General features: G+C 40.7%; 1 protein-coding gene across 1 annotated transcript in view; it reads right to left on the bottom strand.

Annotated features, from left to right (window-relative positions):
• Positions 1-22179, bottom strand: part of babam2 (BRISC and BRCA1 A complex member 2) — a 143513-nt gene that overhangs the window by 47881 nt on the left and 73453 nt on the right. The window contains exon 7 of the mRNA XM_041813525.1: positions 5159-5268. Within this exon, the coding sequence (XP_041669459.1) occupies positions 5159-5268 (110 nt within the window). The remainder of the gene's footprint in view (positions 1-5158; positions 5269-22179) is intronic.

The following is a 22179-nucleotide window of genomic DNA, read 5'->3' on the forward strand; positions in this document are numbered from 1 at the left end:
TTATGAAATGCTTTTTGAGTAATGTGTGCCTTGAGAATGACTGTAGCTGTCGTTTCAATGCAATCTGGGTTACTGTGCAAAAGAATCTGTGATTAAACATGCAAAATAAAGGTGCATCTTCATCATCAAATCTGAAATTTGTGAGTGCTTTTGTCACAGAGAGGGAAGTTAGATGAGGGAAGATTATGTGCAGAAATAGAATGACAAAGTGAGGAGAAAGAGGAAGGAGGCAAGATTACGATGAAAAACAACAGCATGATAAAGGAACATGGTGAGACAGGACGAGAGAGGGAGAGAGAGAGAGGGAGGTGGAGGGGGAGGGGAGGGAGCAGAGGTCTCTTAACCTGGTGCGACGGGGCGTGTGCTTGTAAATAAACATCAGCCTGAGATTATTCTGAGCACGAAAGCCCAGACCGTGGGGCCCTGGGGTCAGAGTGGGCCCATACCTGGCTCTGGCTCTCACACAGATACACACACACACACCCACACCCACACACACACTCTCTTATCTGCGTCCACACCTACAAAGACTGTGCAGAGAGCACGGCCTATTCAAACAGCCATGGTGCATGCACACAAACACATGAAACAGATCTAAAAAAACCCATGCATGCATCCAAACACACAGACTAACCCACCCAAATGTAAACTGACAAATGCACACACACATCGACACTGCTAGACAAAAAGTGGATTTAAACAAAGAGAGTATGCACACACTCGCACTCACAGTGCCCACAGACTCAGAAAACACACACACATCGACACACACCGTCTTTGTACTGTTAACACCCCAGATGTCTGCAGACATCCAGTCATTCCCAGCTTAGACGCGGTGTGTCATCCATTTCATTTTTTGTTCTTCCCCTGTTTGTTTTTGAGGAACCGCCTGATGAGTCCAGACACAGGGACGTGGGATTATTCACAATGACATAATATGTCGCTCCATTCACGGCACACTCATGATAATCCATCAAACACATCCTGAATCCTCGAAATCAGAGTGTAAGCGTCAACTCTATCTGACCTTCCTGCACCCTAACTGTGATTTTAAAAAGATCTTGTTTTTAAAATGAGGTGCTGGAGTAAACTTTTCATTTTCTCTGAATACTTTAGGAATGCTTCCCTTGCAATGACCTCTATTTCTAGGTGGTTAAAAATATCGACTTTAGGATTGCTGTGGCTCAAAGGTCCTCGTGTCTAAGCATGCCTCACCAATATACTGAACCCCAAATTACTCATTAAGGTTTAGCCTTCAGGATATGAATTTATAAATGAGTGGTAATTAACTGTTTACTAGCCATGCACGGCAACTGATCAGAATAAGTCAGTTCAACTTCAACTTTATTGTTCCCTGAGGGAAATCTGCTTTGCAGCAAGGTAAAAAAAGAAAAACATGAACCATGGGAAACAACCACACAAACTCAGACACAGCACTGGACGCAACACAAAAATACACTGAACGTAAATTTGCAAAGCAGATGTATTTGCCCTTTTCTGTGTTTCTCACTGGCCAATCCATCTTGAAAAGGTCCCATCTGAACAGATTGGGCCCTGTAACAAAGTGACAGGACCAATCTGGAGTAAGAGGCACTACTTTCTGAGTCATGATGTAAGCAAGCAGCAACAAGGAGCTGGTACAATTATGGTGGAAGACATTAGCGTGGATGCTGCTTTAGTGTCAGTTCATCAGAACCTGATGACATTTCCTCTTTAAAAGAAGAACAAAGAACAACACTGAGTTGTTTTATTTTCAAAAATGACAAAAGTTGTGTACTGACATGTCTACAGTAGCCATGGTTCATGTTATGCAGTTCTCTATGGAGTTTACTCCTCCGTAGCGGAGCACACCTACAACGTCACATGTTTTGTTGCTCTGATTGGCCCTTAAAGATGTGACAAACAGAACGTTCATCCAATCACCCTCCAAGTTTTTTCAAAGGCTCTGCCCTTTCCCAAACACTGTCTATGGGAGGTTTTCCAGATTGATGTGTGAAACACTCCTGACACATCCATCTGGTGTGTCAGGTTACATTAAACAACAACTGAAAGCAAAATCATCCTTAAAAGACACCTTCAGACATCTGTAGTAAAAGTAAAATACTTCATATCTGATTTCACATGTTTTTAATTCAGTTGTGTAATGGTTTGAGAGTTAAAATATGGTTTTTCATCCTACTGGATTTAGCCTTTGGTAATCTAAATCTCCTGTTGGAGGATAGGAGCCCAAGAAGAGGAAGCTCAGTAGTGCTGCACAATTAAATTAATTGCAATTGCGATGTCAGGCAGTGCAATTACATAATTGCATAAAAGGCTGCAATTATTTTTGCATTAAGAGGAACATGAAAGGTTCACAAAAATGCCTGCAGAAAAGCCTAAAAGTTTGCAATAATGCCACTGCTGAATTTTTTAGAAGTAACTTTATTTTCAAAACAAGTAAAACTTTTTCTTAGGGTTAGTTATTTTGAAACCAGTACTGTAAAAATGTAAGTTTTTAATGCTACTTAATATTTATTTGTTGAGTTGAGAAATTAATACTTAAAAATTATCACTATTCTCTGTATTCTCCTTGATAACCAAGCAAGTACACACGATACCACTTCTAAATTTTTTAGTAATTTCAAATCACAATAATTCTCAGTATAATCGCAAACACACGTTATTACTACATGAGGCAGCACTTATACGCAGGACACTGCATGATGTTTTAAGCCTTAGATGTTTCATGTATGTATTAACCAGTGATATAAGTGCTCTCTACTCAAGTGTAAAAATGTCCAAATATAAGTAAGTCAAAATCTTTAGACAAATAAATTACACTAGATGTGATAAAAGCAACTGGATTATAACCACTGATGTATTTATGTTTATATCACTTAAATGTTACTGATTGTTCAGCTGGAACTTATTAAGATGCATACCTTAAATATAATAGAACATGAACGTATTAGTAGACTTTCATATTAATTATCTGAATCAGCGAGGTAACTACTAACTAGTCATTTAAATTAATATTTTTAATCAAAAGGAGTATTTCACCCTTTTAAACCTGGTGGAGTAAAGTGATAATATGCAAGTATCTATGGAGTTAAAAGTCAAGTACCTTAACTTTAAGCAATTTAGCAGCAAATTCCCCCTTCTCTAGCATAACAGCTATTAAACATTTGAATACTGTTACTGTTTACAGGGAACTCTTACGTGTTTAGTGAAAATAAACCCCACCAGTATTTTATTGTTCATCTGGGTTAATGATGAACAAGCACAAGACATTTTCTAACATTAAACACTTTATAAGAGACTTGACGTAAAACGTTGTTGTTGGCTAATGTCACATTAAATAACATAAAAAAACACGATCCCAAACAGATAAATGTCGCATTTGTAGTCAAGTCCCTGTTATACTGGCACTTCTGTTACTTTAAGAAACAATTTTAGCTATGGCCTAATACACTGTTTTAAACCCCACTGATTTACATTGGAGGCTAACGTTAGCACTGTAACAAATATCACTATTCTGGCATTTTCTGTGGTGTAACTGTGGAACTGAATAGACTTGTTATTGCAAAAACTGAGTGGAGGATTGTGGTGTTTTTGAAACTTCAGTGTCAAGGTCAAATTCATAGGGTCACTTTGTTGGTGGGAATATGATGTGACTTTGTTATTCTGAGAAGAGTTTGGCTAAAATTAGCAGCTAGAGCCACCATCCTTTGTTCCTCTTTGTAGTTCAGCATCATGCTTACTGTTGTTACCCATCAGTAACCCGGTTGAGCGGTTAAAGTACGACCTTAAACAGCCTAAAAACATGTTCATTTCCATTTCCTAGATCAAAATGCTGCCATATCGCGCTGTTCCTACAACATAATGACCACAAAGCTTCTCATGTTAACGTTCAGCCTGGCAGGGTCGCAGCTACCTTTAACTGAAGCTACAGCGGCTACTAGTGGCGGGACGCTTCTCTGCAGTTTTTTAAAAGAGCATTTGACTGGGATATCAGACCTGTGGCAACAAAGAAATTATAGATAATCAGTTTAACCAACTCGCAAGTCTTGTGCCAGCAAATTTTAAGAAGGAATGAGAAGGCACAGAGCATCTGGTTATTTTTAAAAAACAAGGACTACAAGACAACAAGAAATCTCCTTCTGCATCTGCTTCTCTTTTTCTGCATCTCCCCTTGTTATTTTCAACTGCAACAAAGCTTTAGCAGATATCTGATCAACATGAGTCTGGCTCTGCTCAAGATTTCTGCCCATTAAAAGGAAATGTTTCCTTGTCAATGTAACGTCAATGTTGGGTCTTTATAAATAATACAGTCTCTTATCTGCAGATAAGATTAGTCGTAAATTGGCACTATACTAGTAAAAACTGACTGATAGGTTGTTCGCAGATGATGTCATGGCACAGCAAAAAACTCCAGATGGGGGCAGGAAGTGATTTCTGCATGGAGAGGCACCATCAAAATGCCAAAGTTTTGTGCTTTAAGCTCTGGAAAAACATTGGCAGATGTACCCTAAGATTTATTTGGTTAATAATAGAACACAATTTCAATTACAAGCATGTTTTTGACAAAATCAGAGAGAAAAACTGTTAAAGAGGTGAAGCTAGCCTCTTAGTTCAGTACAAGACTCTTGTCTAGCTTTATCTGGCTAAGTGTGTAGTAGGAGGTCTGCAGGACTGAGCAATATGTGATATCAATCACCTCCACACGACCTGAATCGGTCAACACTTTTTGTCAAGTGTAGGGATCATACTCAATGTATGTTGAAATTTGTAGGATGATAACTGCATAGTGCAGGTCTATTTAAAGCTTTAGTGTACCAACTTTTCTTCCATTCCAATTGATTGCCAACTGCTGTTCTTCACTATCTGCCCCCCATATGACTTTTGAAGATCACTGTAATCATATGACTGCAAATAACCTATTGATTGAACAGCTAAGGATTCACATGCACTGTGGTACTATGGTCCAAAGCATAAAACTTCAATTTAATGAAGCAAAAAGGTTGTTTCACTTTATTTACACAAGGATAACTCCAGTAGATTGATGTTAGTGTTACTTTTGTTAGACTGTGGTGTAACAGACTGTAATTATTCTCTCTATTAGAACAGAACGGTTAAAGGAACAATAAAGAGAATTGTTTTATTAAAGTAATGTGCTTACTGTTCAATGCTGGGGGAAAGGTAGAGTTTAGGAAAGACCTGGGTAGCCTCTGCATCCTCAAAGCTGACAGAGAGAAGAGCAACGTCCTCTCCAGGGTCCAGAGCCGTGTCCTGAGAAAGACAATGACAGGTTAGCAATGCCATGCAATGCTATACATGTCGTTTTACCTTTCTTGCACCAGGACTTCCATTGAAATGACAACACAGACTTTCTGGAAACATAAAAAACAGAGAAAAAAATCATATGATACAGCTAAATATCCCATAATCATGATGTACAACGCTCTGTAAATTATTCCAGGTTCAAGGATCCACAGCTTGTCCCATCACCTAACATGATTTATAGGATTCAGAGAACATTTTCTCAGCCTTTCTCTATCTGTTAGAGTAGCATATACTGTTAAAGAACATCAGCAAAGACTACAGGTGTACTCCAGTATCTCTGAGCTGCAGCTGTGAATCCGTCTTGGCCAAGAAAAACGGAGCTCTATTTCAGCGTGGATTATTAGTCTTTGCCTTCACTGCTTTGGCAAACTAGTTGTGTTTCCCACACTGAAAATGGTATATCAAAACATGAGCGCAGAGGTTATTATGGCTGAGGATACATTTAGCTGACACGGTTATTTAGCTGCATTTCTGATTGCTGAACAAATGAAGCAAATTGAGGATAAGGCTGCTGCTACTTGCAAGTGTTTCATCTAGACACTGATAGATGAACATTTTCTACATCAGTATTACTTCACTGGCAATATCTCAACAATAAATCTCATGAAAACCCTCTTAAAGGATAAAGAATGAGGACTTAAGTAGTCTGTGGCTGTGTATATGTTGATATATATTATTACAGTTTAAAACTGCACAAGTTAAATCCTCATAGTATAACTCTGAAGATCATACACTCCTGTGTTTGCACAACAAGTGCACCAGTCCCAAAATATTGAAGGAGATAGAGAGGAGAGGAGGAAAGACACCAGAAGAAACATCTGTTTTGTTTCACGCCACATTAACTTCAACAGCTGCACTGTGAGGCTGAGCTGATGACTGCGAGCTCCAATCAAATCATGTGTGAGATGGATGCAGAGGCCACCCGGAGCTGCTCGCTACAAACCTCGTCTGTCTCTCCGAGGTTTTAATTTTTCCTTCTGTGATGTTTTTCCTAGAGCATGGCTACTTCTCAGGCACTGTCATTAGTGCAATTCCACATCAAGCCCCACTCTGGCCTCTCTCTGCCGACAGAGGCTCCGCAGTGTTAATCAAATGTCTTACAGATGGTTTGAACTCATCCATTTGTTATAATCGCTGCACGCTGTGGTGAGGGGGAATCTAACCACCATACATGATGGACAGAGGCTGAGAGCAACCAGTTTGCAGTGAGGCAGCTTCAAACGTGATCAGGCCTATGAGCTAATTTAACATCCTGACCATTGGAGTAAGAGAAACACTGTGTGGGTGGATAAGGAATTCCTTCACTGAACATTTACTCTTTTAGTGGGGAATTAATTTCTGCATGTAATCTAATGATATGAACACTGTGTTTGATAGAAGAGACATATGTTCAAGCACTGAAACCAGTACAATTGGATTTTGTTGGTGCTGAGGATGCATGACAAATGGTGGAGGCCCTGTAGGAGCTTCCAAAATCCCGCTTGAATATAAAATGCATGAATGATATCAAAGATGAGAGACTCATTAGGCATCTAAAAACAGAAGAAAGAAAAAGAAATTCATAAATTATTAAAACGAGGTTGAAATACAGTGCCATTCAACCTTTTCAATGTGCAAAACAGATTCCAACAAAGTAATGTTATTTATACAAAAATATGTAATTTTGTAGGTCTAGCCAATTGATGCTGGTAATCTCACAATTTGTAAAATGAGGATCACCTGACTGCAGTGAATGTGTCTCAAGTGATTGTGACACCTGTTTCTGGAAGGTCCAGTCACTGGTGATTCTGTACTAATGGCTACCATTACACCATGAGAACAAAAGAACACTCCAAGCAACTCAGGGAAAAGGTCATTGAGAAGTATAAGTCAGCAAGAATATATGCTCCTGGCCTGTCCACAATCCCCCCAAGAAACAGAACCCACCTCCCTCTCCACCTTTCAGAAAATAAGTGCCGGAAAAAGCTGTTCTCATGATGTCATGCGGGGAGTTAGCACCACCCCAAGGTTTGGTTAGCCCTCCCCGCTTGGAATGAAGTTCCACCCTCCTCTCCTGATCAGAAGAGGCACATCCATTAAGCCACATCCATTTCCTGAGAGGGGTGTAGTCAGGGGCAAAGTCAGACAGCTCATTAACATTTAAAGCCGCAGACACAGAAACAGCTCGTTCTGAGCAGGGCTGAAACAAAGGGATTTTTAGACATGCAAAAATCAAATACTGGAGTATTTTTTCAACAACAAACTTTGCAGGCATGTTTTGGGGACCACTGAGACCAATATAAACCTCTCTTAGAGGGCTAAATATGTGACCTTTAAAGTCTTCATCAAGAAATGGAAGGAATATGGCACATGTACAAATCTGTCTAGATCAGATCGTCCTCACAAACTGAGTGACCGTGCAAGAAGGAGACTAGTGAGAGAGGCCACAAAGACACCTATAGGAGTTTCAAGCTTCAGCAGCTGGGATCTGAGAGACTCTGCATACAACAATGGGTTCTTCACTGGTCAAAGCTTTATGGGAAACTGCTAAAGAGAAAGCCACAGTTAAAGAAAACTCCAATTAAATCTCAAGAGTTTGCAAAAAGACAGGTCAGGGACTCCATGGTCAAGTTGAAGAAAGTTCTTTGGTCTGAAATGACCAAAATAGTGATTGACCATCAGACAAAATGCTATGTTTGGCAGACACTAAACACTGCACATCATCACAAACACACCATCCCAACTGTGAAACATGGTGGTGGCAGCATCATGCTGTGGGGATACTCCTTGGCAGCTGGCCCTGGAAGGCTTGTAAAAGCAGAGGGTAAAATGAATACAGCAACACATAGGAAAATCCTGGAGGACAATCTGATTCAGTCTGCCGAGAACTATGACCAAAGCGTACAGCAAAAGTGGCACAGAAATGGTTTAAAGACAACAAGGAGAATGTTCTGGAGTGGTGGAGTCAAAGCCCAGATCTCAGTCCAACATACATTTTGTGGCTGGACTTGAAATGGACAGTTTACACCCCATTCACTTCCAACCTGACAGATCTTAAGCATTTTTGCAGAGAAGGAGTAAAATTGCAGTGTGCAAGCCTGACTGAGACCTATCCACACAGACTCAGTGCTGTGATTGCAGCCAAGGTTGACTCTACTAAATACTGACTTGAAGGAGGTGAATATTTATGCAGGCACTTATTTGCATATTTTTTATTTAACTAATATTACTTTGTAGAAATCTCTTTTAACTTGGACATTAAAGTTTTTTGTTTTTTTTAAATAAAAAGCTAAATTATATTCACCATAACTTGTATATAAATTTCTTTACAAATTGTGCATTGCCATTCAGCTAAAAAAACATACTCAGATATGATTTTGGTCCATCTCACCCAGCCCTGAGTTAAATAAATAACTTGTAATTCTATTTTAAGAGTCATTAATGAGCACTTCATTGGTATGCAGCCTGATTTTACTGTGGCACATGCAGACACTAACAGTCATAACAACGGCTGCAGCTCTGCTGACTGTCACGCAGACTGTCTCGTCATGGCAGATAGGAGAGATTTTAGGGTGTAAGGACATAAAGAGTAGAAGGGAGGCAGTGAAAGACAGTGGATGTGTGGCATCTAAAAGTGTTGCCTGATGGAATCAGCTCACATCAATACAGTGTGCATCAGTAAACAAGAGCTGCTCTGTGGCTCTCAGCAGTGCTTGCGGCCTCAGCCACAGACGATGAGGGACTGATAAGAAGAGGCACAGAGACACGAGGCCAGGGTGGGCGTGGGGTTTGGGAAAAGATTGTTTTGCTCCAGTTTGTAGCTGTCATGTCCTGTTCTCATCCTTAAAGGTGATTTAATGGATGCTTCCTTCGGACTGGGACAAAGTAAACAGACGGATGAGAACCAACAGGAAGGTGAGAGGGCCAGATGAGGAGCATGGGGCAGCTGTGTACGGGCTGCAGCTTAGCATCCCCCATTTGCTCAGACCAAAGGCGCTGTTGAAGGGAGAGCCTTTTTGTGGAATGATTCAGACTCGTCCCAGCAGACAGCGAAGAGCTGTCACAAGTCATATTACATCAGAGAAACAAACAAAACTAAAGGCAGGGCCTTTAACTTTTAGCGATTGCCGTTTTAAATTAATGTGCTGTGTGAGGAAGCTGAAGCTACCAAGAAAAAAAAAAATCCTGTCTTGTTGAGTAAAACTATTAGTGATTCTTCCTCAGAAATGCATTTCACTGTTATTTTTGAACACAGACCACTCCAAGGGCAACAGATGACAGAATACTCACTGTTTTGGACAAAAGTCTCCAAATATCCTGAGTCTCTATTGTTCAAAAGGGTTTTTAAATGTGAGCAAAACTATCTGAAGAATTCTCTTTCCTCTCATAAACAAAGTAAGCTGATGATTTAAACTAAAGAGAAAAAGGAAAGTAATTTCATGTGAAAAGTGATTTCAGTGGTTATTATGGGATGCTTTTGTGCATCCAGACCAAGCTGCCAAATACAACTTAATCTCAGCTTGTGTACCTGGTTACCAGCTATGAAGCAATAAGATCATGGAAATACTTTGTTCTCTTAAAACGATTGATTGATTGATTGATTGATTGATTGATTGATTGATTGACTGATTGATTGATTGACCACTAAGAGGGCACCTAAAGGCATAATTTTAACATTTTGTTTAGTTGGTATAAGTAAATACAATTTTGACAATCTCAACACAGTCATGTGCAGACAAGGGCGCCCATCGGGGGGGATAAAGGGGAACACTTTCTGGGCCTCAGCCAAACTGGGGACCCATGGTGGTCAGCAAAGCCATGGTCCATCGTAAAGTTAAGCTGTAACATCCTTATTTTATATGCAACCTAAATGATAACCACTCTTATCAAATGAAATAGTTTTCTCAAAAATGTAAATCCCTTTGCTTAAAAACAGAATTAGAATGGATTAAAAATGGCAAAAACTGGTGAAGAAGTGGTGAAATGGCATTTTACAATGGCTTAGAAGTGACCAAAATTAAATGAAAGTGGCAAAAAAAGCAAAAAGTAGCAAAATTGAGTTAAAGTGGCAAAACGGGCATACAAAGTGGTAAAAAGGAAGTAAAAAGTGGCAGAAATGGGTTAAACTGGCAAAAATTAGCGTATCAGGTAGTGAAATGTGATTTAAATATGCGACAATGGGCACTAAAAGGGGTTTACAGTGGCAATTATGAGTCAAAAGCAGCAATAATTGGCTTGAAATGATTTATAAGTGGAAAAACAGGCAGAAAAAGTGGTGGAAGGGTTTGAAATTGACAAAAATGTGTAAAAAGTGGAATATATATGTTAAAATTGATGGGAGAAAGTGATGAATATGTATTAAAATTTGGCAAAACTGGTATAAAGTTGCAAAAGTGTCTAAAAAGAGGGAAAAATTCCTTTTCTGCCCTTTTCTGCAAAAGTTAATGAATAGTGGCAAATAAGAGTGGCAAAACTGGGTGGGAAAAGAGGTCAAAAAGTGGCAAAAATAAATACTTTCACCATGAGAATGCAACAGTTCGACAGACTTTTATGCTCCAAAATGAAGTAACTGTTATTCAAGACCAGCATGAATGCTACTTATCCAGCACACATGCACTAATATCATACATAAATCACAGCTGGGGAGGGCTCATTTGCTGGGTTTGTCAGGTGTCCATCCAAATCTGTGGGCAGACTTACTTTTTACAGCTTTTTTGAACACTACTTGGGAACTTGGGAACTTGGGAATTGCCTTACTTGGGAACCAATGTTGTAGAGCATTGGTTCTGAACTGGTGGGTCAGAACCCAAAAGTGGGGCATGGAGCTGTTTCCAGTGGGCTGCGAATGTGTGCCAGGAAAAATTGTCAACAAGTATATGAAGTAATTTCCCTTTGGTTTTGGAGTTTTCTGTGGGCATTCCCCCACAAACTCTAGTAATATTCTCTGGGACTTTTCCTTTAAATCTAAAAAAGGAATTCACAAGGAACCAGGAACTCTTTGAAATTTTCAGCAGTAATTATTAGGACCTTTGAAAGAACCTTTTAGCACTCTTTTGACAGCAAAAAGCAGGAATGGCACCTTTAACAGCTTTTCTCCCTCATTATGAGATTTTTATGAATGAAACAAAAACATCGTCTCACTGTTTAGTAAATGCGCAGCATGGACAAAACCATTTCTTATCAACAGAGTCTACAGCTCTAATGTATAAGTAAACAGCTGAGGTGGGTGTAGCTGAGCAGTGCGGGTCTCTTCTCATCATATTGAGTTTTGATTGAGATGCTGTGCACATACTGTGCGTTTTAATGATAAATAAAAGATGTTCTTTTTCCCCTGCAACCTTCAACTTTATGGTCTTTAAATCCCCAAAGACTTGTAGATGTTTATGTAGGTCAAAAATACACTTTTAAATACTGAAGCGTTTAGGGCTCAACAAAGAGCTTAACAATGCCATTTTCAGGAGAAGCTGTTTCTCGTGCTGAAAGTGGGATGTTTAGTGATTTAAAGTGCAGAGAGGCAAAACAAATTATTTCGTTGACAGCTGGCTTTGGTTATAGAATCGGCCGTGTTTTGAGGGGGTGTCCTTAAAATGTGGTGGTAAATTAGAGGCATTAGAAGGCTCTGGTGATTTTCTTTTCCAAAAACTTTGCAAATATTCAAGAAGTTGTGCAACATGGCTTAATGAGAACAAAATCTGACCTTATAACCTGAGTGCCTTGAAACCATAGTTTAACTCAAAACAGGAGAACTCTTCCCTCTGTGATGGAATGGAAAGCCTCCAAATGGCCATTAATTTTCCTTTGCACACAAACAGCTTCAGCCCTTTTAACCAAATCCACTCCAGGGCAAGTGCTCCTTGCTTATGTAAAGAGTTATTCGAAAAGTACGATTAAAAAAGCCTTCCCTCCACAGGCCACAGGCAGCACCTTAATGAAGAGACTTCTTGGTTGCTAAGTAATGAGCACTGAAGTGGCCAGGGTCAGAGGACTGAGAGACAGGCAGGGCGTCCTGCAGGGGTGTTGGCTGGACGTTAAAGCAGTATTTACTACATGTCCCCGGGGCCATGTGACTCAACTGCTGCAGGACTGGATTTAAGAGAGCGGCTGAAGAGTGTGCACGCCACTGTGTGCATGGACATCAAGGTTAGAGTGTGCCTCGGAGTCAAACCCTTTCACGTGGCCACCAACCCCTCGTCTTCTGCCCTCCTTACTCCTTCAGACACACACACACACACACACACACACACATACACACAAGGGCACAGACGCTGCTCCTTGTGTCTGTCCTTGTGTCTCCTGATGCCCCAGCCTCTGGCATCTCCTCAGTGTCGCATGTGACAGGTTGGAGATGTGACAGCTGTCCTCATGCCAGACCAAGTCTGGCCAAAGTCACAACACACACAAACACAGTCATCGGCGAACGCCACACAGGGGCTCGACTGCAGGGCGAGTACGGAGGAGGTGAGGGCACTTTGTCCGCTTTCTTCGCCCAACTTTAAATGTCATGCCCAACGTAATGGGGTGGCTTGACTGACAGCAGGGTTGTTTAGCAAGGACATGTCCAGCTTCTAGGCGTGCAGCTCTGAGTGCCCCTGTACAAACGCCGGACACAGCGCTGCTCGACATCCTGATTACTGGAATAAAGACCAGGTTGTGGCTGCAATTCAGGGGGAACCTTTCAAAGTGCCGTGCACCTTTACTTGGATCCCTGGGCTTTGTATATGACATTTTTGGCTCATATCAAGCAAACTTTGATGTTTTTTATATGAAACTGATGCATTTGATATAGTAACATGTTTTATATGTTAGTATTAAGCTGTGAATTGAACCCTAAAGCAATTAAAAACACGGCAGAAATGCCCAAAAATGTCATTTGAACATGTAGAAGTTCATGCTTTTTAAAGATGTATTTTTGGGCTTTTTTATGTCTTTAGATAGGACAGTGGAAACCAGGGAGAGAAGGGATAAGATGCAGGAAAGGAGCCATGAGCTGGACTGGGCTGCCCAACTTGAAGCCATCAGCCTCTGTACATGTGGCACTGGACATAATCAGCACGCCACCAGTCTCCATTTGCAAACATTTGTGATACAAAATGTGTCGTTCCTCAGAGCTCAGTGGCTTGGTACTGTGATGGATGCCACCTTTACAATAAGACGGTTTGTGAAATTTCATTCCTGCTGGATATCCCACAGTGAACTGTATGTGACAGTATTAGAAAGTGGAAGCAGCAACTCATGATGCACAACACCAGATAAAATCACATAGTGGGATCAACAACTGCTAAGGCATATGGTGTGCAAAAGTCCCCAGCATTCTGCCGAAGAGTTCTGAGCTTCCACTGGAATTGATATTAAAAAAACTGTGCAGCAAGAGCTTCATGGAATTGATTTCCATGGCCGAGCAGCTTCATGGAAGCCTCAAATGACTAAGTCAAATGCTAAGCTTCGGATGGAGAGGTGTAAAGTCTACCAGGACTGGACTGTGGACACATGGAAACATGTTCTGTGGAGTGACAAATCACACTTCTCTGTTGGCAGGCAGATGGGCAAGTCTGGGGATGCTGGATGAAGATTACCTGACTGACTGCAGTGTGCCAACTTTGAAGTTTGGTGGCGAAAGGATAATAGTATGGGGCTGTTTTTCAGGGTTTGGCCCCTTGTTTCAAGTGAAGGGCAATCTTAAAGGACATTTTGGACAATGCTATGCTTCTAACTTTGTGGAAATAGTTTGGGGAAGGCCCTTTTCTATTCTAACATGACTGTGCCCCAGCACACAAAGCAAGGACTATAAAGACATGGTTTGATGGGACTGGTGTGGAAGAACTTAATTTGCCCACACAGAGCCCTGACCTCAACCCCATCAAGCACCTTTGGGTTGAACTAGAATGGACATTGAGTGCCAGGCCTTCTCATCCAACGTCAGTGCCTGACTTCAGAAATGCTCTACAGAATGAATGGAAAAAAATTCCCACAGAAACACTCCAAAATCTCCAAGAAGAGTGGAGGCTGTTACAGCTCCACACTAAAGTACATGTATTTAGATACAATGCCATTACAGTCCCTGTTAGTGTGATGGTAATTACATTAAGGGCAATTATTGATTTAGATATTTTTGTTGGCAAGGACATAGGCCAGTTAAATGGCTTAACTGAGCTTTAAAGTAAGGTAGACGTAATTGTACATGTAACTTTGGACCCCACATCCAATTCTACAGCCTTGATATAACTTGGATGTTGAGTTGAAAATTTCAGGCCAATTTCAGGCTCATAACTTCTGCAACTGCACAAATAATAATGATGATTTTAGTTTATTCTTTATGTCTTATAGAAAACTGTTTTAGCTAAACAAGCTAAATTATATGACCTTTTTTTTTTTTTTTACAAAGTTAGATGAATAAATCACTGGATTTCTGAAATGCCTGTGCAAACTATAAGGTGTATGCTTAAGAAAATATAGAACAATTACACTGATCTTAATTAAAATCTTAGAGATATTGGTGAGAAACTGGGGAAGTGTTTGTGAATTCAAATTTTATATATTTAACCTACTTGCAATGTCTGTCATTTCTTAAATATTCCTACAAGAACCATTGTGGATCCTTGACAAAGAGCTTTAAGAGAATATGTTGAATTACTGTCTGACATACTGAGTTCTGTGTTTGTGTCAGCCTTTTCATAGTTTGACAGAGACTTACGCATCAGTCCCTGAGGGTGAGAAGCTCAGGGTCAAGGTGGCAGCTGCCAAAATGTCTCATTGGATGACATAAAACGCTCTGATTGAGAAAGAGAGTTGAGGATATTGTTCCTAATGATGTGGTGGCAGCGTTGTGGCTGCTGCAGCTGCTTGTGGGGAGGAGAAGAGCAGAGATGTGGTGTACTTTAGGGGCCATGATGATCCCACTCCCTCCACCTCAAAATACAGAACATGCACAAGTCATCCAGCATGAATGTCTAAAAGAAGAAATCTGCCTCTGAAATGTAAAGATCGATCTCCTTCTAAAACTCTTCTTTCAACAGACTCTCAGCTCATGTTGTAACTCAACCTCATGTAAGACAGGCTGGTAGATGATTAACCAGGTAACTTGCATACTTGTGCTCCGTGCCAGGGTTTAACAGTGACATGGGGACAATAGTGTGAGAGATTAAAGGGCACATATGCTCCGCCTCCAGCCACACAAGTAAAACAAAAACCAAACACACCTAATCACGCACGAAAGCTTTGTGTTGTGGGTGTGATTGCAAACTAAAGATTAAGAATGTACCAGCAGTTAGTTCTCTTGAACATGTCTAATGGCATGATGGGTGTGTCAATAAATGGTAATCCATCTACAGTTAATTACCAGTTTGTTTAAAAGTTGATTTGTTAGTGCAGCCATACTGTCTGTAGTGTTAAACACACAATGTCGCAGCGCCGCCTCCTAAAAGTCAACAAGCATCAGTCAAAAAGACTCAGCAGAATCGCTGTACTTTGGTTTGGCAGCTGTGTTAGTGTACACAGATATCAAAATCTGTGTTTTTTTCAGAAATAGGTCATCAAAAAAGGGGTAGAAGCTGAGCTGCCACCAGCTTTAGTGTAGATTAGGCTGGCTACACACAAGATAACTTTAGGCCTGGTTTTTTAGGGCCTGATTTGCCCCTTGCTCCAAATGACTGAGGGGACGCTTGATGCTTGTAACAACCCTGTACTTCAAATCATCTTTAAGTGTATGGTGTCAATACAGTTAATTTGTTGATTCTCATGAATATTTTTCTTTGCTTTTTGCCCTGAGAGCTCAATTAGGCTTCATAATTATACTATCCCACACACAGAGTGCTTCTCTCAGATGCAAACACTAGTGTATTAACAACAGGTGATCTGACTGGTGAACACAAGCATTACTTCTTACTTACCGATTATATGTTTTAATTGAAACTCACCAATAATGATCAGTTCTGGATCAATAAGTTCATGTACATAATATTTTAATACGTTTATATATATAGCATCTATCAAGAACAGTAAAGTCACAAAGTGCTTTACAAAGAGGTAAAAGGAACACAGGCAATGTTACAAGGTACAACGAAAGAATACACAGTACACAAGACGGATTAAGTAAAGGCCAGACCAAACAAGTAGGTCTTAAGTTGCTTTTCAAAGGAATCAACCGTGTCTATTCATCTTAAACCCATTGGAAGAGAGTTCCAAAGAATTGGAGCCATGACCTTAAACACACAATCTCCTTGGGTTTTAAGTCTGGAGTGTGGAACAACCAACAGACCCTGATCAGAGGAAGAGTCCTGCTTGGGTTTTAAGGTTGTAAAAGTTCAGAAAGGTATACTGGTGCTTGACTGTGTTTGACTGGGCTTTCAAAGTAAACAAAAGAATCTTGAAATGTATTCTGAAATGTATGCAGTGGAGAGAATCAGGAGTTGGTGTTATGAGTGGCCTTTTGGAAGACTTGGTAAGTAGTCAAGCTGCAGCGTTTCAAAATAACTGTAGATGACTTACAAATGTTTTACTGAGACAGGTGACATGTGAGTTACAGCAGTCCAAACAGGAGGAATTTAATATGTGAATAACCAACGAGTGAAATATGGATTAAAACACACCTTCGACAGGAAAGATGTTTGTTTCTGCTGCATCTGGATCAAGTAAAACATAGACAAGCACACCGACAAGGTGATTTTTGGTCAGAGTGCAGCTACCTGGCTCTGTGCCAGAGCAGAGAGGTATGTTGGAGATTAAATGTACTATTTTCTGGCACAAATCTCCCCGTTATTGCCCTTTAATTGACCCGTAGGCCATCATTGCTGATTGATTTGGCAAATTTACCTCTCAATGCACAAAAACACAGCATGTAGCTTTCTGTTAACTTCCAATGAAGGCAGTTACATCAGCTAACAACAGTTAGTCTGGGTTCAGATCTTAAGCACCAAGTATTCAAATTCTATGTTTTGTGTTAAAAATTAGCACAACTGCAGTAACTGCCCTCTACAGGTGAAAACCGTCTACTTCAACTGAATTTTTGTGAAAATTTCTAGCTACATATCTGGGGCCTCATTTATAAAACATTGCGTAGGATCCATACTAAAAGCGTACGTACGCCGAAAAGCTGAAAACGGCATGTGCCAAAAAATAATCTGATTTATAAATCTGTGCGTGAGCACACTTCCAATCACTTTTCCCTTTATAAATCACAGTCCACCTGGAAGATTGCGCAGGTGGATTCATCTCACTTCCTGCCCTCTACACACCCACATTTTACCATGAATGGTCAATGCAAAGTACTTCAAATGTTTATGCATATAAATAAGCCTGCTGATCAACGGCATTTTACGCATGGCAGACGACAAGGAAAAGGAATTTCACGCAGACCAAAATAGAGGTGCTTGTGGGTGAGGTGGAGGCCAGAAAAATTATTTTATTTGGTGGGCACAGTAGTGGCATCACTAATAAAAGAAAAACAAGCGAATGGCAGCACGTCGTCACCGCTGTAAATAGTGTGAGTACCACAGCGCGATCTGCTGTCTGTTCCCTACGCTGCTGCGCATCAGGATGAATGAGTCATGTGTTGACCCAGGACACCGTGCCATTAAATTTGTCAAAACCATGTTTGAAGTACAAATAATTTGTACATTGATTGTATGCACGTTTTTGTTAGTTCACACAGACAAATTAATTTTCACTCAGAGCCCTTATAGCAACGTGAGTGCAGTCAATTGTGCCGATTACATTTGGGAAACCGGACATTGCTGCAAATTGCCTTTTAATGTTGGCCTGTTCACCCACAGTGTAAGGAAACCCAATGTATTGACTGGTCATGTTTATAATGCCATCCAAAACGGTTGGCATAATTGTGCTGAGGGATGGCTGCAATATCCGAGACCTAAAGACAGAATTTAACTGTATTATTTCATACCCAAACGGGGCTTTAGACAGAAAATGTAAAATTATATATTGTTAATCAAACACATACCTGTCGGCTAATTCCCACTGGAAGGAGCCGGTTGCCAGAAACCCTAGAGTGGTCAGCACCTGTATATGCACCGGGATGGAGTGGTTCCAGCAGGTGGTTCTGTCTAATACTTAATTGGCTTATTAGCCAGTCATCATCATGGGCCAGGAAATCTTCGTGGTCCCTAAAGTCTCTCTCCATCCTGATCCTACCATTTGCGTGATCTTCCAGCAGTGCCAGCGCATCCAATGTGCAGCGTTACGCACGAATGTCACCGCACTGTTTATATGCTTACTCAGCAATTAGACTGATTGTTACATACCTCGTCACAATTAATACTGATCAATCAGTGCTATCACCGCTCTATATCATTTGAAGATGAAAATTATGATACATGAACATTGTGCATACAGTACTAGGCCTAATGGCTCACTAACACTGCAGACTTGGGTGTTTATGATTACGGGGGTCTATAAGTCTGATATGTGATGACATTAAATGTATGAGATGAAACTGGCTTCAATTCACCACCTCTCCATCTGCGCTGCAAGTTTCCCCCGTCTCCAAAATGTTCGTGTGCAAGGATCAAAGTTGACGTACCGGTGCGCACATTCTCCCGCCAAGTTTATTTCTATAAATCACAACCTTTGCGTGGAAAGTGGCCCGCGCCATTTTCAAGCCCCGTTTTCGTGCATAAGCAAGCTTTATAAATGAGGCCCCTGGTGTTTTCTGTCATCACCACACAGGTCAACAGTTCCTGCCCACGACCTTTAAAATGTACTCGTAAGAGCCGGCAGCAGAAATTCATGGCTCCCCTAATCAGAGACATTGCTTTTACACTCTAGGATTGTGGGTAATGTAGTGTGGTTGTCCAAGATCACAAATAAATCAAGTTGTGGTTGATAACATACTGGCTTGTGTTTTTTTCCAGACCATAAAGTTTCTCTGTTTAACCGGCCTATTGCTAAAAAAATGACCTTTAATTGTGGGTAATGTAGTGCTGTTGCCAGTGATTGCAAATAAACCACGATTTTCTTCAAACAAACTGGACAATACACATTCTTGTGTCTTCTATATCCATGTATTATTGTTTTACACTGAAGTAAAGCAGCGTGGACTGAATGATGTTGTGGCTGATAAGGGACAGAAGAAAGGGTATGCAGGCATGATTAATCCTCCAGTCAGACACCTGGAGAAGCACTACACAAGCTGAAGTTGATTTACCATTCACCATGTCTACTTTAACCTCAGTGTTTGTCAGTTACAATATTTCTCTTTCATTGCAGTCATTCTTCTTTCTCAAGAGCAGGTCCAGCAGAAAAATATTTCATTTCTCTGTGACAATATCTGGCTGTTGTCCAACAGAAGAGACATTTAAGTAAGCTGATCATTATTTCACTGAAACACGAGTCATATGTGTGACTGTGGCCAACTGTTACTGATAGTGTGTCGCTGATAACATGTCACTGTGTGGTGTTGGGGCTTCAAGCCAGATGGGTGACTCAAGTATGTGCATTTGCATGTGGAGAACTGCATGCCACTGTGTTTTGAGAAATGAATGAATGCATGTGCTATGTTCATACTGATGACACAATGCAGATGTGACCTAAAAGTCAAAGGCCATCTGACTTGTACTGTGTGGTGACAGTACTATGAGTAATATCTCATCTTACAACACAGTTTAATTGCAAAATAAAACCCTATACCCTTTGTACCCAACTGAAAGGCCTTGACAGAAAAATTAGCTTTTACTGATAACTTTGAGCTGAAAAGGCTTGAATTTGAGTGCAGGGCTTAGCACACTACTGCTGATATTGTGGCATTTTCTGGGGGTGATAATTGTAATTGCATTAATATTGCTTCATTGACAGTGTTGCAGGGTGTTTTTGTCCTACTGCAGTGTTAATGAGACTATTCCGGTCATCTGAACCACTACAGCCCCTTTACCCCAATTTGGATCCAGTAGGACGCTGGGCCTAAATAACCGTGAAATAAAGGCATTTACAAATCATTTGGCTCATGACAGAACTGACATTTTCCATGAGGAGTTGGAAAGGCCATAATTTTCAAATATTAGAAGGAAAAACTGAACTTTTCATACAGCTACTATCAATCAATCATTATTTGTAAAGCCTCAGTTCACAACAAATGTTATCTCAAGACACTTTACAAAGAGGGCAGGTCTAGACCGTACTATTATTTTGTCTTAATATTAGAGATGCCACCACTGTGTAAATTGGAGCCAATATCAATGCTTCTTCTATACTTCTTTTGGTTTAAGACACTCAATATAGGTCACTTCTTTTTTTATCTCTTGTTTGATTCTGCTGTTGGGCTGCACGGCAGCGCAAGGTTTAGCGCTGTTTCCTCATGGCAAGAAGGTCCCTGGTTTGCTTCCCAGTCAGGGCCTTTCTGTGCCGAGTTTGTATGTTCTCCCCATGCATGCGTGGGTTCTCTCTGGGTACTCCAGCTTCCTCCCACCACCAAAGACATGCTTGTTAGGTTAATTTGTGACTCCAAATTGGCAGTAGGTGTGAGTGTGAGCATGCCTGATTGTCTGTCTCTTTATATCAGCCCTACGATTGACTGGCAACCAGTCCAGGGTGTACCCCGCCTCTCGCCCAATGACAGCTGGGATAGACTTCAGCAACCCCTGCGACCCCCAACGGGATAAGCGGTCTAGAAAATGGATGGATGGATGGATTCTGCTGTTAGATGAACTAAACTTAGCACAAAAAGTAATGAAATGTGTATTTGGTAGATTATTTCTTTGCTGTAACAATGCTTCTTGGCATTAAACCTTATACTGTTGGAAAGCCTGTTTATTTCCCTTTAAATGGTGCCACATTTGAAGGAACATGCATTTGTGGGATGAGCAGCAGAGCTGAGTTAGGCTGTGGGTCATGGTTTGCCAAATCTTCTCTGCCAGTGCTAAGCAGCTTTTTTTGCTGTTGAATCTTCTGATACCTTAGGGTCACAGTGTGGAGAACATGTAAACAATGCTATGCTGATTGCTGCACCGATAGGGTAACATCTTTTGATGGAGGCAGTGTGATGGTGTTGGGTGACACCACCCTCACTGGAAAAATGAGGCTGGTCATCACTGGAGGCAATCTCAATACAGATGAGATTCTGCAACCAGTTGCAATCTCATATCTTAACAGTCTGAGACTTAACTCTATTCCCTAAGATGACAACGCTCACTCCCACAAAGCAGAGTTCATCAGTGACTTCCTCCAGCAGTTCTGACCTTAACCCGTTAAACTTTTGTAGGATCAACTTAGGCCTGGTGGTCGTGCCAAAGCTACCAACACAACTACATTGGCTAACTTGTGACAAACGTTGGGTGAAGAATGGAATTCCATCCCACAGCAGGACCAGGCTAGTGACAAGCATGAGGAGGAAGTATCAGGCTGTTGTTGCTGTGTATGGTTCTTCCACACGCTACTGAGGCTCCCGTATGTTAAATGAAAAAAACCTTAAATTACCAATATGTCTTCTTTCTTCAGACTTCAATCATCCAATCCACCAAACGAGAGTCAATGGCAGAATAAGCTGTTTGGCATTGGCAGAGAAGATCTGGCAGTTTTTTCATGGGTGCAACCCACCTACTCAGCTCCTGCATCCTTACAAATGTGGCACCATTTAAAGGGCAAATAAACAGGCTTTCTCTTTGTAGAAATCACTTTCTGCCCCTCATCTGGAGTTCTGTGGATGATGTGGCGTCATCTGAAAACAACAAATGGGTTAGTACAAAGTACGGTTGTTGAGTTCTTGCATAGAATAAGTGTAAATAAGCGATTGATTAAGACCAGATCAGATTATTACGCTAAACTGTTAGCTGAATATTCTGTCGACATTTGCTAATTAAAAATAATCTCTGTATTTTTGTCATCTCTCTGAATCAGACCTCAAATAATCATTTTCCCCAGTCACAAACTTGCTCT

The sequence above is a fragment of the Cheilinus undulatus genome, linkage group 18, assembly GCF_018320785.1.
Source record: "Cheilinus undulatus linkage group 18, ASM1832078v1, whole genome shotgun sequence".
NCBI classification, from domain to species: Eukaryota; Metazoa; Chordata; class Actinopteri; order Labriformes; family Labridae; genus Cheilinus; species Cheilinus undulatus.